The 19,190-nt window shown below is 42.0% G+C and overlaps 1 protein-coding gene across 1 annotated transcript; it reads right to left on the minus strand.

Moving 5' to 3' along the window:
* Window positions 1-178: 178 nt before the first annotated feature.
* On the minus strand, window positions 179-2,434 carry LOC308381626 (potassium voltage-gated channel subfamily V member 2; the record flags this gene model as incomplete). The annotated part of the gene is made up of 2 exons (XM_080859214.1): window positions 179-490; window positions 1,115-2,434. 2 exons carry the CDS (start codon window positions 2,432-2,434, stop codon window positions 179-181), a joined length of 1,632 nt encoding a protein of 543 aa, XP_080715340.1.
* Window positions 2,435-19,190: the final 16,756 nt, after the last annotated feature.

Below are 19,190 nucleotides of genomic sequence, written 5' to 3' on the forward strand. Positions count from 1 at the left end.
CGTTATTTGTGAGCCAAAGCTTCTGGCTTACCTTCCCTCATCCTGGTGGAGAACAATACCAAGCCACCCTATCAGAACCTGAAGCCCTTTAGGCAGACCTGCGGAGTCCATACAAGCTGGTAAAGGCATGAGAAACTGTGAAGGTTAAGATGAGGATAATGATGCTCACGATGGCTCCTCAGTGCTGACCGCCGTGCTGACCGTCGTGCTGAGCGACGGGTGTGGCGTCGTCGTCTGACTCTTCGAGAGGTTCACAGCAGTTTTTAAACCTGCGTTGCAGGCGCTCCTTCAGCATGAGGCCGCGCTGCACGTTGGTGTAGGTGCACTCCTGTGCCTTCAGCTTGGCATAGTAGTCAGAGAACTTGTTGAAGAGGATGGAGATGGGCATGCCGTTCAGTATGATGCCAAACGAGATGCAGCAGAACGCCACCATTCGACCCAGATAGGAGATGGGCACCACGTCGCCATACCCCACAGTGGATATGCTGACCTGTAGGGAGAGCGAGAGGCAGTATTCGGCTTTAGGGAATCGTTCATCACTGTAGATGCACCTGTTTTATGGATGTATTAATCAATAATATCATTAATCATTAATGCGCGGTTGAGTTTTTCCAAAGCTTCCATCTGTATGTGTTCATGATAATGCTAAATCCTAACAAGAAACTAGTTTAGTCCTCAAATTAGTTTGCAATCAAATCAAGTTGCTAAATAGATTCCATGGATTCACAGACAGTATCTACATCTAGGATCTGATGGGCAAATCCAACCAGAGCCCCTTAGTGAAGAATAGGCTTGGTGTGAGTCGTGTCCTACAACTTAAAGACTTAAAGATCATGTATTCATCTAATGTAAAAAATAATTCATTCATTTTTTTGGACTTTTCACCAAATGACATGAATAATTTGACTGCCACCTTTAGCATCTAATGTACATGAAGGAATATGAAGAACGAGGAGAGTGACCTGCAGTAGAAGGTGATCCTATTAACTAGTGCCAACACAGTGACTGTTACTCACATGCGCAGTTACTGTACATTTGGCTATGAATATGTCTTTGAGATAAAAAAGGTAATCTTTACCGCCAAACACAGGACTACAAAGTATTGCTTACTCACCGCAGCCCACCACCATGCGTCTGGTATACTGCTGAAGGGTGTCCCGACTTCATCGACCTCTACAGAGTGCATCAGGGCGGAGAAGGTGTAGATGCCCATGATGATGAAGAGGAAGAGGCAACAGACCTGCTCGAAACACTGACGGAGGGTGAACCCGAATGCCCGCATGCCAGTCGAGTGCTTTGCCAGTTTGAGGATGCGGAAGATGCGCATGAGTTTGACCACCTTGAGCACCTTGCTGACCTTGCTGACCCTAGTCATGGTCTTGAGGTCACCTTGAGTAGCGAGGTCCTCTGGGTTTGCGAAACACTCAAACACCAGCTGAAGGAAGTAAGGCATGACCGCCAAAATGTCCACGAAGTTAAGTGCACTCTTCACAAACTCACCGATGTTGTCGGTGGTCAGCAGGCGAAGGAAGTACTCAAAGGTAAAGAAGAGAATGGAGTAGACCTCCACGTGCTCCATGTAGGTCCTGCCATACACTTTGTAATGTTTAAGTTCCTTCACAGTGTTGAGAGTCATCGCTACAATAGAGATGATGACAAAGAGACTTGAGAAAACAGCAAAGGATTTGGCTGGCAAGGAAGAGTAGGGGTCCTCCATCAGATCCCACAGTATTTTTCTGGCGCGACCACAGAACATGGTCTTGAAGCCGTCCTCGTGGTGTGGCGCCTGGATTTCTGCCATCAGCTCTTTGTTGACTTTTAACTGTTCCCGAATGTCATCCACTTTCTCCTCGTACAGGATGCGGCAGCACCGGGGGCTGTCCCTCAAGTGCAGGCCCCAATACTCCATCTCCTCCTCAAAGTGGATGGGGCACAAACTCTCCATGACCCACAACACATTGCTGCAGTAGAAGTGGAAAATGTAATGGAAAAAAGTGGGGTCCCGGTCGAAAAAGAATTCATTCATGCGGACGGAGTAATCGTCACAAAAAGTCAGTTGTTTCACTCGATCTGTGCACATGACTAAGGCACCAATTCTGGTTTTAGGGTGCCGTGCAGCAAGGTGCTTAGGGATGTTAAAGACCCTTCCTCCAACGTTGACATTAATTGTGTATGACTGCCTGACTGGTTGCTTTGCCGTTTTTTCAGCTGGTTTCTTCCCCACGTCTTTTGACTTCCGTCGCTCTGGTTTTGTCGATGGACTGTCCAAATTGTCCATAGATGTCCATGCCTTGACAGAGCTGTCCTGAGAAAAAGGAAAGGCACGTTCTTCCTCTTCTCCACTCTGAGAGAAGCTTGTGTTGAGCTTAACGCTGGCAAAAAGGCTGGAGCGCCTCTTTTTCAGCTTTTTCATGTTCATCCGTGTGGTATCCATATTCTCTAGGTCACTCAAAACAAAAAGCAAGAGATGCAGTGGCTGAAATGAGAAAAAAGAAAAACTCTTCCACCCCGACACAACTAAGAGAGATGAAGGTCTATGCCCTTTAATTTCCTCATTTTCAAAAGCAAAAAAGACAGGTAAAAAATGCCCCCTCACCACTGCAGCTGTAAATGCAATGGCTGTTGCTGAAGGACTTTCCACAGTGTGTGTTTCAGTGAGCCAGAAGATCAAGAGTGTGGACCGGGGATTTATCCCCCCACCTCGCTGATGCACTAATCCAATTACTGCTTTTACTGTCTAACCCAGAGTTAAAAATACAGTCAAAGGATTAGTGCTGTGATTTAAGGCTTGAACTCTAAGATCGAGATAGGCATAGGTAACACACACATACTGTTTTATTAGGTTTATCAGGAGCACACTCTATAGAGGAGGAGACCCTTCTTATGTAATCTGAAAATTAAACTTACAAAAAACATGTTCTTCTAATTTTCTTAAAGTTGTCTTTGAGATGAGTTGGTTCACATGAGTAGAGAAACTTGCACTGTCAAAACACACTTCAGATGTGCGTGGTCCCCTCTGGTATGAGGTAAGTGGTGTGATGCTTTGCTACAACATATAGTCGTTAGGCTACAACACACTGACAGCATGAGTAATTCTTATCTATGAAAAATTGCATTGTAAATTCATAAATGTAAGAGTTGAATTCACAGGCAATAAGAGTGTGTTATACACTTGTGATGTTATAGTTCAGTGTCAATTCTGGCAGACCAATTTATTAGATGTCCACCAACTTGGGTATCTGTAGGTGACAAAGGCTGTCTCCTAGGTGACACACGTCTCACCACAATGTGCAAATCATCTCATCACCTCAAAGTCTTATTCACCCAGGTAAACAACAGGGCTGGTCTACGTCTGAAACCCCACAACAGGTAAACAATCTGTCAAGCTGTTTCCGTTTTTAACTGTTGTTCTGTGGCTTGGAAACCTGGCCACAGTTCAGTAGACACCTTAATGCCCGGTGGAATGACCTCTGCTCTACCTCAGCCGATCTAAACAGATTATCTGAGAAGGCTGGTTCACACATTTCAGCCCCAAACTAGTTTACATCCCTTATAGGAGGCTTACTTGAAATACTGAAAAGGGATGTGGGAAAAAAAAGCATTACAAAAGGCATAGGATTTGTTAGATTAAACAGACAGGTCACACCTTAATGGCCAAATGGGGATGTGGGGGGAGGAAGAAGGGAACCAGAGTAAGCTAAGGTTTGAGCACAGGAACTGCACTGAAGGCAATGCAGACCTGCGGGGTTGAAGTTGAAGAGGTGTATCTCAACGCTGTACATTTAGTGTAGTTATGTCGTTTTTTACAGTATGAAATGTAGTATTTTGTAGTTATTTACAGTATGAAATGTAGTATTTTGTAGTTATTTACAGTATGAAATGTTTTAAAGGATTACTGTTGTTTCAAGGTTCTCCACAAAAAAAAAGGTCTTGAGAATCAGCCACACACACACACACACACACTCACACACACACACACACACACACACACACACACACACAGCCGGGCCTCTTTTCATGTGAAGTAAATGATGCTGGCGAGCGTGTGGCCAGTGAGGGTTGTCTTCCCTCTCTGTCTCTGCCTTTAGATGGCCTGGTTTTTGTTTGTCAGTCAGTGCTGATGAATGAAATTGAATGAATATAATATCATAATGAATCACTGCTCCAGTTGTAGACAAAGTAGAGAGAATTCAAAACAAACTCGCTGTGCTTGAATGTGATTATTGTGTTTAAGCTAGACAGCTCGGTCACCACAAGAGCTGGAAATTGACCTGAATGAAAAATACAGCGTTATATTGCCTGGATTCATGATCAAATTACAGACAAATATCAGACCAAATGTATTTGCTGTATTGCAATGTAGTATGCGTAAGTTATTCAGAAGTCATTTTCATTGAAGGCCACTCACAATGTAGTGAAGGACCACTGGCAAGTGTGCCTACTCCCTGTGGACCAAACGCTTGATCTTAGCATTCTTGACACATTTCTCTAAGAGTGAACATGTTCAGGACATAGAAGGATATCAATTCTGTCAATCCACATGGATGTGCAGCTGAATTGATGGAATATAACCAAATTATCATACACTTTTTAGTTTGGGCTTATTGTTTCTTTGTGTGTTAGTTGTGTCCCTCCTGAGTCGGAAAGGGAAACACACAACAGATATGATCTAATCCCTAAGCGCTGTCTGAGTCCAGCTTATCTCATTTACCTGATATGATTATGTCCAAAGCATTAAACTGCTATTATGTTACTACACTGCTATCATCCTATTTCTCATTGAGCAAATAGGTTTAATTAGAGCTATATTACATTTATTTTCATTAACAAGTGTCTTCCATTTATAATGTAAATGCATTGGCTGTTGAATGATAAATTGCCTTTTAGTCCTTCAGCTTCATGGTCTTCCCCTAGAAAGTGTGTGTCACAAATCCTGCCCTCCTGTTTTCAGCTTGCGAAATAAAGATAGGGTGCCTTGATTTTATTCATTACAGCGCCATCTCTTGGTAAGGCAGGCAAACTCACTCTACGGCGTCATTAACTTTAATATATCAAGTCCCATTCCTCTGAGCAGTTGTTGCTGGGTTTATTGTAAATATAGTTAAGGTTTGTTTACATATTCAACTGCTTTTTTTTTTTTGCACCTGTCTGTTCTCAACTGAGTGGTAAATGTCAAGGATGTCAGTCCATGAATTAAAGCAACACCATGCACAAATGTACCAGCTACTTTTGGCCTCGTCTTGAAGTTAATTTAGATTTTAATTATATTGTCATGTGAATGAAAGATAAACACACCTGCCGTTCCCATTAGACTCCAAGGCTCTGCCTGTTTTGATGATTTGGTCTTGTCAATATTAACACCCGCATTGATGTGGTCCATCAAAATTCTGTCATATAGTTTTGTTTACAGCGCACGTTTTGGGGTGCAGTTACACTTTAAAGGGGACCTATTATGCTTTCCTTTAGTGTGTTATATGTAATTAAATGTGATTTTAGGATATTGAAGCATGTAAATCTACTCTATACACCCCAAACATAAAGTTATGAACATTGAAAATGAGCCTTTGAAGTGTGTCTCTGTGTTTTCACACATCAGTTCTATGACCCTGCTCATGGTACTGAGAATATTGGGATTCCCTTTATGTCCACAAGAGGGTGTCTCGATTCCAAGAAAGGCAAAAAAGACGGCTTGCTGTCTTCAGGAGTGTTGCTGTGCTTTCGGCTGGTACTTGTTTTTATAGTTGGGAACGTTTAACCGAGTTTTGTCAGAAGTCATTTTTCATGCAAAGTGTCAAAGTCTCATGCAGTCCATTTGCCAGTTGCAGTGACTTTGTTTCTACTTCAGTGTTTTTCATTCAATCCCACGACAAGTGATACAAAGATATTTCACCTTACATCTGTAACATTTCACAATTGTAACTAGGTTAACAGCTACTAGTTTTACAAGACAAGATTCCTGTAATTGATCCAGTGTGTGGAACATTTAGTTTTTGCATGTTTGGGAAAGTATTTGGAACTGGTAGGTGTGATCTAGGGCACAGGGCCCAGCTGTCTTGCTCCAAAACATCAGTTTGATGTAAACAACCACTAGTGCCACACATTATTACCCATGTGGAATTTCAGACTAAAGTTGGATTTATATCTGCTTCCACCAACTACAGAGAGAACATTGGAGCCCAAACCATGTGTTTATATCAGCAGCTGTGGCTAGCCTGAACTAGTCCTACTTCTAATTCAGTGTTTTTCCCGTCCCTACATTAAACTTCTGGGGAAAACAAGCTGAGGTTACTATAGGACATAATCCTTCAGTGTTTGTGAAACACACCCACATTGTGAAAAACAACCTTGGAAGAATAGTGGAGAGCTCCGTCTTGAGCATGATGCCTTCCACGATGCTTTCCAAGTTGTTTTTCGTCAACCAACCCATGGATGGCGGCTTATATGCATGAACACTTAGTTCGTGCAAATATGCAAACTGCATAACTCTTATTAGTACTTAGATGTTGTACAGTGCTGGTCTGACTTACATTTAAATTTCAACTTGGGTGAAAGCAGCCAAATTACTAGTGGACTAAAATTAACCCAATGCTTAATTATATCTCCCAGAATATACTGTGCATATGGGTAGTACACGTGAACAATTGCCACTTTGGTGCAGAGCGTAAATGGCTGCTTAGTTTGAATGACATTAATTGTGTACATCAGGATTATCCATGTACTTTTTTACACCTTAAACTCACAAGCATTTGAGCAGCATGGTGCTGGTCCAGTGAGCGAAACCAGTGTTAGTCCATGTCTCTCCCTCTTTTCACCTGATTGTCTTTTCTTCTCTGATATATCAGGCAAACATTTTAAAGCATGGGAGTGGCAGAACTCACTATGACACGGTAATTTCCTTGGAAGTTCAAAGTCTAGTTTGAGGGACATTTTTCAGTTGCATATTAATATAATCACAATGTCATGATCAAATGATAGGCATGCTTTATACCCATGTTTGTTTGTTAAACTTAATGTCAGGCAGTTTATTTATTTCGTACAGCACATTTAAAAACAACAGGAGTCGTACCAAAGTGCTTAGCAGTCAAGGTGAATAGATGTATTATAAATGTAGACACAAATTAAAGTAAACACAAATAAATAAAAGTAAAAAGCATAAAGGCTTAAAGTTACACTATGTAACATTTTGACACTTTTTGAGGTATGGTTTTATAGGCATCTAGTTTTGGTACCATTCTGAAATGTATTTTGATAGCATACGGAAACATATGTGAAGGACAGATAAACACCTGTGTCTTTCCCACTAGCCATCCAGGATATTCACTATGTAGTTCTGTGTTCCGGGCTGGTACACCCTGCGAAGAAGAAAAGCTTTCACAGCATGATATTTCCAGTTATACAGCCAAAAGTCATAAGAGAGTGTGTTGGCAATGGCAAGGTCTTTGTGTGTGTTTTAGGTAGTTAGCCAGCTAGTTTTGGAACAGAACTACTTATTGCTGCTTTAATAAAAGTGGATGTGTCATAAAATAACATAAAATAACAGAATTAAAACATGATGTAAGAGGGAAAGGAGTTAAAAATAGCAAAGCACAATAAAAAGACCAGAAAGTTAGAATGAGATCAAATGGAATGTAAATAAGACTCAGACTGAACTTAAAGCGCAAATAAAAGCAGACTCAGACTGGATCGAAATGCACAAGGTGTAAAAGTCTCTATGCGGGCAGCAGATCTAATGGGAAACTAATCCATAATTTAGGGCCAACAACAGTGAAAGCACAATCCCCTTTAGATTTAGGCCAAAATGAGACGGAGGTAAAACCAGTCAAAGCCCATTAGAAGATAATAAAGAGCATAAGGCAGGGGTATCCAATTAAAATTCTAAGGGGTCCAGTTTCAAGAATTTTCCTCAAGCTTGGGTCCGGAGGTCTATCACACATTTTTTATGACCGTTGATTTCACTGGTATAGGACTGCATGTGTTTTATGTACCAACAGTCAAGTTGTGCATTATGATTAAGGGGCATATTTAGCCAATAAGTATAGGCGCTAGTTGTATCTGTTTGGTCAACAACTGACTATCAGATCAAATGAAGGTCTACATTTCAATAATATTTCAACAGTGTTTATTGTGTTTTTCCATATTATTAACATTAAACATAGTGTCCAGCATATTCCCTAGCAAAGTTTCAGCTACAGCACTCATGCGCTCGTTTGCTCGTTGTTGGGCAGTGAATGAATTAGTCAGGATGATGGTAGATCGGGCATACTGGGCTTTAAGATCATGTATTTTCTGTGCTCGCAGTTCGGATTTGAGAGGGTTATTTTGATCAAATTCTTTGTGCTTCATATCGTAGTGGCGTTTCACGTTGACGAGTGCCACTGTCTCAGAGCATATCAGGCACACAGGCTTACAGCTGCGCGCAGGCAGAATGAACATGTAGCCTACACGTCTGTCCACTCCTCTTTTAAAGCTCAGTGTCGCTGCCAAATGTGAGGACCCGCCTGATGTGAGTCCGCATGCGCAAACTTTGCGACACTATTGTAGTACAACGAGCCAGGTAATGCTGGTGGTGTAGGCTACAGCATGAAGTGGAATGACAAGCGCATTTGTTTACGTTTGAAATCCACCAAGGTTTATGATGTTAAGCTTCATGTTTATTGAATTATTAGTTAAGCAGTGCATTCATTAGCCTACTAGTAACAGTAATACAACATAGCTCCATATGTTGACACTGAGCCTTATGCTGTAAACCATTGACAAAATTATAAAACACTACGTTAAATAAACCTACATTATGCGTTAAGAGAAGCCAGATACGTTGATATTAAACCATGTATGAGCATGCATAGACATGTCTATGTGAGCATGCACGTCTTGGATAGTTTGCTCCTGAGCCTTCTGCCGTAAACCGTTTGTGTTTGCGCATGCGGACTCACATCAGGCAGCAGCGGACTCACATCAGGCAGGGTCCTCACATTTGGCAGCGACACTCAGTTCTCGCTGTCTACCTTTCTCTTCATAGAGCATGCCATCTTTCTCTTCAAACGCAAACTGCAATGAAACTTTCCCTCTCAACTCTCACGCACTATTTTCTTCAGTCAATTTGTCTGCAGCTCGTGCGTGCAGCCGTGCACCAGTCCAGTAAAATCGTGCACCAGTCCAGTAAAATCGAGCCCGTGCTGCGTAGAGTAGGCTATCATCTGATTGGCTACTGGCATTATAAAGTTTAAACAAAGGCATTAGCCTACCATAAAGTTATGGTTAATTGTATGTATTTAACGGGTTTGTAAAAGTCACCCAAACATCAGTTGTTAAAACCGCTTGGTCAAATTATTTAAAAAAAACATTTTTTTTTTTATTATTGCAATTGTGTCTCGGTCCGGAGACGATGTCAGTTGGGTCCGGACCGCGGTCCGCCTATTGCCGACCCCTGGCATAAGGGATCAGTAGATTTGAATTCTAAGATGGCGATCATGATGGAGACCATTCACAGCCTGAACAACAAACAATAAAACATACAGGGTGAACCACCTCACCTTGTGCACTGACAAGATATTCCTTTTCTATGTTGTCCCAATTAACTTTTAAAGATGGTAAAAGCTGGGGGCCTAGATATTCTTTTTAAACCATCCTATATGTGTATAATTGCTGACCTGCACCAGGATGGAAAGTCACAGACAGACAGAGATCTCAAGGGCTTTGAATGTAGAACGGAAACACATGTTGCTGAGGTTTCAACAGTTCAACCGTTAACTGTGTCAGGAAGCAGCGAGTCATCCAGAAAATCTGAAAGAAATCTGAAGAAGATGACTAAAGAAGATGACAGCAACAGCAACATTACAGTTGGAGGAATCATCAAAGATGACCGTTAACCGTTAACTGTGTCAGGAAGCAGCGAGAAACGATTCAGTGGTGTGCGTAGGTCCAAGCGTGCAGCAGCAGTCATCCAGAACATCTGAAAAAAATCTCAAGAAGATGACTAAAGAAGATGATAGCAACAGCAACATTACAGTTGGAGAAATCATCAAAGATGACATCTGAGCCAACTCCAGAGCTCTAGTGCCATGGAACATGTTAACCTAGCATCTACCTAGCAACCTACCAACAGTGAACCTAGCATCGGGGATGTAGGGATAAAAGACTGGCAAAGATAGTATCATTCTAGTTCTGTCATCATCTTCAGCAATGCTAATCTCTTTCAGGTTGCTCAGGTCTTGAACCATAGGAATAACAGATACCTTAGCATCTAGAAAGTTTCCCTGGGCACTGCAGTGTCAGATCATATGTGTTTAATGTGTGTAGTGATATTATTAAGCCATTGCACAGATTAAGAAATAACAATGGTTAGCTCCGCTGCCCTCTAAGCAGTCAACCTGGTGTCAAGCCCTGTCTACTGCAGGCTACCTATGTTGTTTCTATTCCTGCACTTCTTTTCTATTTCTTATGTAAAATAGTTTGTATTGTTACATTAGCTCTCTTTTAGATGTAATTTGCTTTGGATTAACCCTCTGCTAAAATCTGATCTTTTATATATGCATAGATTCACAGCTTGTAGCCTATTGTATTGTACCTCATATAAGCAAGACAGACAAAGAGACACAGGTGGACTAAACGAGGGGAATTAACAAGAACAGATAACGAAGGACAGGTGAGAACAATCAAGGCGGGGGTGACAATGACAGCAACGAGGGCACATGGCAAACACAAACAAACACAGGGAAGCACATGGTGAAAAGCACATGGTGGGAACAAGGAAGCACAAAGACTAGACAACAAAGATCACATGACACACAAGGGCGACAAACTAATAAACAGCACAAGCACAATAACAAGGGAAGGGCGTGAGGAGACAGACACGAGGAGACAAGGGTAAACAAACACAAAAGAAGGAACACGGGAGAACACAAGGGATACATACAATGAAACAAGACAGGGACAGAGCACAGACCTTACACATATTACACATACGCAGCGCTGTGAATGCATGTGACTCGCCATCAAAGGGCACTATTTATGAACAACATGATCAGGGGTCAGGGATCAGTATCCATAAATAGCCTGTTCCTAATTTCTGAAAATAGACATTTCGCACTTTTGGAACTGTTTGGAGTAGGCACCCATATTTCATGACATTTCTCAGAGTAACAGTACCTGAGGTGAAGGTAAAATGCCCAAATATTTGTAAGTGTGATCATTAAAAAACTACATAGAGGTTTAGTATTTTGCAATCTTTCGGGTTTGATTAGTATTAGAATCCCACGACACTGATTACAAAACGACACAACACCACATACAATATAAGATGTTTGGACTGGGCTTACTGTCGAAGCCAAGTGGTGTCTCCAAAATGACCCTTTTCCTCCATATTATGTAATTCTGAAAGCCAGCTGTCTCTGCAGTGCACATCCGCCTCAATTGGAGCACTGTGCCACTGGGGCAATAATTTGCAGCTTACACAAAAGACTCTTTGAACCCCCTCAGGATTTTTGGCTTTTCTTAGGTTTCCTCTTCCTCTGCAGGGAATATTTTTCAGCGGGAGTGCTGTGAGAGACTAGCCACTGATTTACTGGCCGTAGCCTTGTGATTGACCTCTGAGTAAAGATGTTGTGAGTCATTAGGGAGTCATTCAGAGGGGTTACTATCGGACGTTCACCAAGTCACTTCACAGCAAGCGCCTCCATGTCCAGGGATTGTGAGCTTCCTAGCGAAGCATATTTTATTATTCATTGGCAACGTAGTTAAACATCAGAAAGGTCAAGATTTGCTTCAGTTTTTTGGTGTGTAGAACAAGTAGTAGACAAACTCAGCTTGGTATATCTCGCATATACCATTTAAAGTATGTGTACCTGTGATGGTAAAAGGTTTTGGACATTTGTTATCACATTTAGAGGACATATTCATATCTGAATCACTCATGATTTATATATGGTACTGTGAAAAGGTGAAAATTGCCCCTTCTCACCGTGGCACCAAAAAGGAGTTTGACTTATGTTTCCCTGCAAGAGACTTGGTCTCCCCTACTACAATTGTTGGGTCCCAGTATGTGTATATATGTTTTGGGGTTACTGGAGAGAGTCCCCTTGTAAATACATAAATATTTATTTTTATATGAAACCACCATCTCCTGCACTGTTTTTTTCCCCATCTTCACCACCATCTCCAGTCGCCTACATCCTAAAAGGTGGGGTGACCGCCTCTGTCCCTCGCATTTGGTGGCAGCGGTGGGATGGTGTGCCGATAGAGACACTGGGGAAGAAGAGCAGACAACGAGACTGGTAACGGCAGGAGATGGCTCACCGGTGGCTAGCCAGGAGCAGCGCCGAAGGAGTGTCCAGCTTAAATAATGCCAGTTCCGCAATGAGTCGGAGGCAGAGAGGAGGAGGGAGTGGCAACGACAACAAGAGCTCCCGCCTTCATCTCCACCTGTGCCTCAGCAAGCAGATTTCCAGCCCGCAGTTACTCAGAGCAGTATGGCTGACTTGTCTCGTCACCCTTGTGGAGGGAAAATGTGAAAAGGTGAAATTCCCCTTTTCACCGTGGCACCAAAAAAGGCGTTTGACTCATGTTTCCCTGCAAGAGACTTGGCCTCCCCCACGACAATGGTTGGGTCCAGGCTCCCCCACGACAATGGTTGAGTCCAACGAGAACTGATGGACCAATTAAGCCCAAGTGGCAACACTATTTAAAGGGTGCCTCATTCCAAGATGGAAGAGCATTGTGAACACTTACCAGCTGTGAGGTGAAGTGAAAATGGTGTTTAGAGGTGTGAACACTGTGTGCCTAGACTTGGTGCCTGGAATGTTGCCTATAGTCTCTGTGCCTAGTTTTGGTGCCTAGAAAGTTGCTTAGGTTTGGTGGCTAGAATGTTGCCTAGTTTCGGTGCCTAGAATGTTGCCTAGTTTTGGTGGCTAAAATGTTGCCTAGTGTTTGTGAGTACCTTGAGTGCTGTGTGTTTTTTTTATGTTTGTTTATTTTGTGTAAATACGTTTCATGGTTACTGGAGAGAGTCTCCTTGTAAATACATAGATATCTATTTTTATATGAAACCACCATCTCTTGCGCAGTGTTTATTTTCTCCCATATTTACCATCAACTCCAGTCGCCTAAAACGTGAGGTGACCGCCTGGGTCACTCACAGGTACATGCCAAGTTAATTAATACTTACTATGTCATTGAAATGCAAAAACTGTCAAATGTTGTGTGAACAGTGCCACTCAGTTGCAGCTGTGAGGACAGGTCATGTGTGGGATACAAACAGTCTTGTTTTTGTGAGTCTGGAAGAGTATTTACAATGGCATAGCTCCCAAGGCCCTGTGAAATGTGGCTTCTGTCTCGTACAAACAGCATATTTTTGCGTGTCTGCTGGCACTGTGGTGTGGAGCTCTGATTAGATCTACAAAGGACAGGAGAAGAGAGGCATCATGAGAGAAACAGAAGATTGTTGTAAAACATAGATCTGGGTCAGAGGGTTGTTTTGCTACTGACCTTCACATTCCTACGTTCCTGGGTTGGTTAACCCTATTTTTCTTTTCGTCCTTGGGATTAGCACTGTTGTTTTGTTTTTTTGTCTGCATTTCTTCTCGTATTGTCGCTGGAGACAAGGTGAATTGCACCAGACCGAAAACATGTGTATCATGAACATTTTGCAGTGTATATAATCTGGCCATATTTGGGTTTTTAAAGGGACAATACGGTAGTGGCAATATGTGAATGTTTTCAGAACTCTGTGTAAATCCTCTTCTGTTTTCCTCAGCTATTGTGAGTTCTGAGAGTAACAGACAGCTATTTTCCCGTCCTTCGCATTCGCTTGTTATTCATCTTAGATAAAGCTGAAAAACATGTTTATTGGAGACATGTTTTTAGACAGTTCAAATGAACAATGAAAGTACTCTGGATTGAAGGTGCAGTCCCTTAGAGATTCTAATCATAGACATTTACTGTCAAATTCAGTCAAATTGTTCCTCATGGTCCTCTTGCTGTACGCTCTGTGTAAAAAAGAAAACTGTTTGTACACAGTCGTGTAAATGGGAAATAAATACAATGGCTTTAATTGAGTCATGCACTATTCCAGCCAATCGATACTTTGCTTTGGGAGTGCGGAAGAGAGGGGTGTAATTTGACTGACTGTTAAGCTCAAATATTAACAACCTTTTGCCAGAATCACAGACTGAACCTTTAAGTGTATGCTACATGTAGTCAAGTTCTTACACACAGTATCTACTACAACAAATATATTGTATTATTTACTATTTTTGTCTGAGGTTATACACTTTGCAGAAATTTTTGATGCAGAAACTTCCTCTAAACTTCAGCCAAGGGTAAAGGTCAGAGGTCACAGTCTCTCTGAACAGTAGGCCTAGGGGATCACATCTATTCAATGATTGACAGCTCAAATCTCGAGGGACCTGGTGACTGCAGCATCTGTTCATATGAACAGTGGTAAATAAATGAAGGATTTATTTAATCTGATTAGACCTTAGCCAAACAGTACCCAAGTGGAGACACACTCTCTCTCATGTGTGTGTGTCTGAGAGAGAGAGAGAGAGAGCGAGAGAGAGAGAGAGAGAGAGAGAGAAAGAGAGAGAGAGAGCGGGAGAGAGAGAGAGAAAAAAAAAGAGAGCTTTATGTGGATGAACGCTGTATGCTTGTGTGTACAGCTGTGGTTCCACGCAGTCCCAGGCGTATTTAGAGAGGAAATACGCTCCCTGTCAAAAGTAATTCTATGTGCTATGTGACTGTGGATCTGCAGAAACATGTTGAGGAAGAGGAATGCAGTTCCTGGTAGATTCTAGTGTAAGAATCTCCTTAGAAGCGGCATCACAGATGGGCCCTAGGTAGAATTCTGAAGGAGATGCCTGTCCAAGCAGTTACCTGCTGGCAGGACCTCTGTGAGTGCAAGTGAAGGCTCTAGTTTAAAATGCACCCACATAAGATGAACACTGTCTGCGTGTTGCGGGTGAATCCCCAGGCATATGGAATGTTTAAAACACAGAGATTTATTGCAAACGAGCTAAACAGATGGACAAATACTTTATGGAACATTTATACATTTTGTCTCATGGGGTGATAACTATTCAGCTGAGAATTTTGCTGTTGGCTATTTGCAAACAGGCTATTGACATTATTTCAGTTTTTTTGTAAGTTAGGTTAAGAGTGTTCTGAGAATAAAGAGATTGTGGCACTGGTGAGTTTGAAGCATCCATTCATTATGCATCAGCAATATGCCATGCATTTTCGCAATACACGTAGGAGCATTCAGTAAGATCTCTCATCTCAGTGCAACTACAATCTGAAACAATTGAAACGAACGAACGAACGGAATGAAAGGAAGCATATGATTTGTTCAAAACCTGTACCCCAGACAACTACAAGTGACCTAGCAGCTGTTGCCCTACTTCCCTGATATAACTCTGAATTATTTGGCTGCTGCCAGCATCCTGAGACCATCAAGTGTCTATGGTTTATCCTGAGACCATCAAGTGTCTATGGTTTATCAATCAGAATGTCACAATCACGTTAGGCATCCTGGAAGGGAAAGTTCACGGCGGCTTACTGTAGCCAGAGCAGGTTGTAAGCAAGGCAAGACTGCTGGCGTATAATGTACGCAGAAGGTACCAGCAGTAAACACATTTTCCCCGCATGAGTAGTTCAGCATACTTTCTGTGAATTATAGAGAGGAAATGCTTCACAGCTAAAAGGGCATTCTCCTACAGCAAATAGGTTTGTCCCCCCCAAACATGTCTTTATATAGAAATAATATAGGGAGACGATGTGCCTGCGGTTAAATGTTGGTCTCATCGCCGTTATTTTAGTTTCGATGACGCAAAAGCAGGATGTTAAACAAGGGAAGAAGAGAAAGTGGGCGAGTGGCATACGTTCAAGCAGAAAGGAAACACAGGACAATAGTATAATTAAGTCGCTCCCCAGAAAGACTCTCTTAGGAGCCATCCACTAGCCTATAGGATTCCAGGCCATTTCCACCAGTGTTGCACTGGCGCTGTTCTGCCCGTACAGGAAATTCTGCCCCTACAAACCCCTGCATGCTCTGAGAGGAGACATACACTAATTAGATTCATTGGTGTGGAATGTGGACCTTGGGGCTAATTCAGGGGGATGCACAATGATATGCCTTCAGGGGGGCCGCGCTGAACTACATCGCAACACAGACGTCCTTCTCTTTATGGCCACAAGGTGGCAGTAGAGGGCCTTTCGTTCCCATAGGGCCTCCACTGGCTGATGTTCCCCAACCACTATGGTCCGGAAAGCTTATAACTTTTCCAAGCTGAAATACCAAATTTTGTAACACGGAGAAAAAAACATTAAAGTGTCCATGTGATAGATGTGTCAATTGCATAGATATATCATTTCTTTACATCCTTTTCAAATACTGTATTTTTCACCTTACAAAGTTATGAGCACCACTGAAATAACCTAGGGGTAATACTTCAGTCACACTATGAGAGGTGTGGCGTATCTAGCATGTTTCACGAGATTGTAATAAACCATTAACCAACAGTATTCAGTAGTGTCAAAATGTGCTGTAAAACCTGTGGGGGAAAAAAAATCATTATTTTTATAGATGAGGCCTCCCATGTTCCATGGTCCGCTTCCACAGATTAGATTGGTCCATCACAAGATCACAAGGTCCATTTAGCTGTTAAAGCCAGCCAGACGGAACGGTCCCGCTCCCGCCGCAGGGACCACATTATCCAGAGACAAATCATTCCTCTTCTACGGAACATGAGCCCACAGAAAGTGGGCACTGAGGCATCATCTGGTTTGGCAAGTCCCTTTTCATTACTCATAAAGCCGTTTAAAGAAAAGAAACAAAGATTTAAAAGAAGAAAAAAAAGGAAAAACTTTAAGACCATCTGAAAGTCAGAAAATCACCACAGTCAAACACTCTTCAAAACATTCCATACTCAATCTTTAGATTAAACGTCACTGTGTAAGGAGAAGTAATGCGGCATTAAAAGGGCTTATACAGACACACTGAGAACAGTGCGCCTGAAGGGAGGGTAAAAAGGGAAACTACTGTATATCAGGCTGTAGTAATGACGTTAAAGCCATTGTTTCAGCACCACTTATGGCTATACTGAGCGATGCAGATGTTATGCATTGAGAATGTAGGTAAAAGGTCACTCTACTGGGAGAACCACGCTCACGTGTGAGATGAGAATACAGCTGTTTCTATGGTTCCAGTAATAAGCCTCCAGTTACTCAGGAGTGACGATGCTGGCAATGTAAAATGGTTTTGGATTTTCAAGATAGAAGAATTCATAACTTGCCAGAAAACGTATTGATAGTGTTGTCAAATGGAAATGTCCACTACAGAAAGAAGACAGAAATGTAACTTGATTCTGCTAGATTCGGTAAGGATATGAAATGCTGGTGACTGAGTCCAGATTTCAATGCAATTACAAGATAAAATGTCAGGTATTTACATACAAGTCATGTTACATTTAGAAATCTGTGTATATAGAAAACATACCCCTTTACACATAAATACATGTACTTTATTGAAATGTATCAGTTAAAACATATCATTCATATATTTTAAGATACGTATGAGATAAACTCCTAATGACGTTAGTGTGTTGCTCAGCTCTCAGCTTCCACTGGAAAACTACTAAGAGGAACATCACAACCCCATAGCATACAGATGAAGTCATTCACGTGTAGGTTTCAATCGGCAAGTGGTAATTGGGGAGCACGTGTTTAGGCAAGGCTTCAGGACCACTTCTTCACTCCAAACATCATCACAGAACAGTTTAAGAGTACGTCTCACTGCAGAGGGCTTTAAACTATTTCACATGTGGCTCCCAGGCCAACATGGAAGATCAGTGCACTAATCCCTGTGGGGAAATGGAGTTCTTCACAGATGCGGAGGGATGCAGAAGGACCCTTCCACCCCCACAACCGCACATAATGTCCTAGACCTCTGATCTTCAGGTCCCCTACTCCCTCCTAAGGCCCATTTATTTCACAGAGGACCCCACATTCCTTTTTTCTTCCATAACCACACAGTGATATAGAAGTGAAACATCTTTCTCTTCCTCTAAATGGCAAGGCTGGGAGAGTGGGACATACAGAATTCATGTTTCGACAAAACACATGAATTATTGTTTGATCATTAAATAGTTCTTTATCTACAAAAGTTTTGTATAAACATGCGAAAGGGTCAAATAGGTATCGAAGGGCTTCCCATTTCTTTTAAACTGTGCAATTTGTCTTTTAAAGTAAGGTTCAGGAACCTCTGACTATCAGAGTGAAATAGTATAGAAAAATGTTTCTAACTTCAAAAAATGTTTACCTATCCATCATGTCGTGTGTTTCTTCCAAGTCTTGCTGTACCCATCATACTCATTCCAACGAATGGTAGGTGTTTGCCTTTTGGGAAGTGATGCACAGAGAGAGAGAGAGAGAGAGAGAGAGAGAGAGAGAGAGAGAGAGAGAGAGAGAGAGAGAGAACAGCCCTCTGTGTGTGTGACCTTTCCCCTAATTCTCACAGTGTTCCTCAGTCTGCACTAGAACAGATCACTTCAGGCCAAAGCATTCAGCCTGGTCACGTTCTCCTCGTCGCTCACAACAGGGATTACTTACAGCAACTTTACAAAACAACCACCTCCAACAATCACTGCATGAGGATGGCTTTTGCAGGTGTGTTTTGGTCAAAAGCCATCATTTGATCTTTAGACCTAAAACAGTTTAAATTCAACTCAAACCTGAAACTCAAATAAATCACAGAGTCACATTAAATGCACGGATACAGGCACGCCCTATTATATGGTGTTTAAAGCAAAGTTAAAATAAACACAGGTTGGTACCTTCTCTTATACAATGTAATTAAATGTATAAAGTTTAGCTTGTACAAACCCTCAGATTTGGCATTTTTGACAGCTGGTCTTGTCATACTCAATGTGTCATACAATTGCAATAATACATACATTTGATTATCAACACTACCTTTATCATTAGGTTGATTACGTGATTAAAACTTGTCTCATTGTTGCGTCATTGTCCCGCTCAGTAGTGCTTGAAGAGAGTCAATGGCTGTAGGGGAGAGAAACCTGAGTATTTAACACACCCCTTGTTGGGTGGGGACCAATCAGATTGGCCCTGTTGCGGCTCCCAGCCCTATATATAGGGTGGGTGCCCATTCACTGTTCGAGCTGGCTTGAATCTGTTGCTCA

This window comes from Sprattus sprattus, assembly GCF_963457725.1.
Source record: "Sprattus sprattus genome assembly, chromosome: 20".
Classification (NCBI taxonomy): domain Eukaryota; kingdom Metazoa; phylum Chordata; class Actinopteri; order Clupeiformes; family Clupeidae; genus Sprattus; species Sprattus sprattus.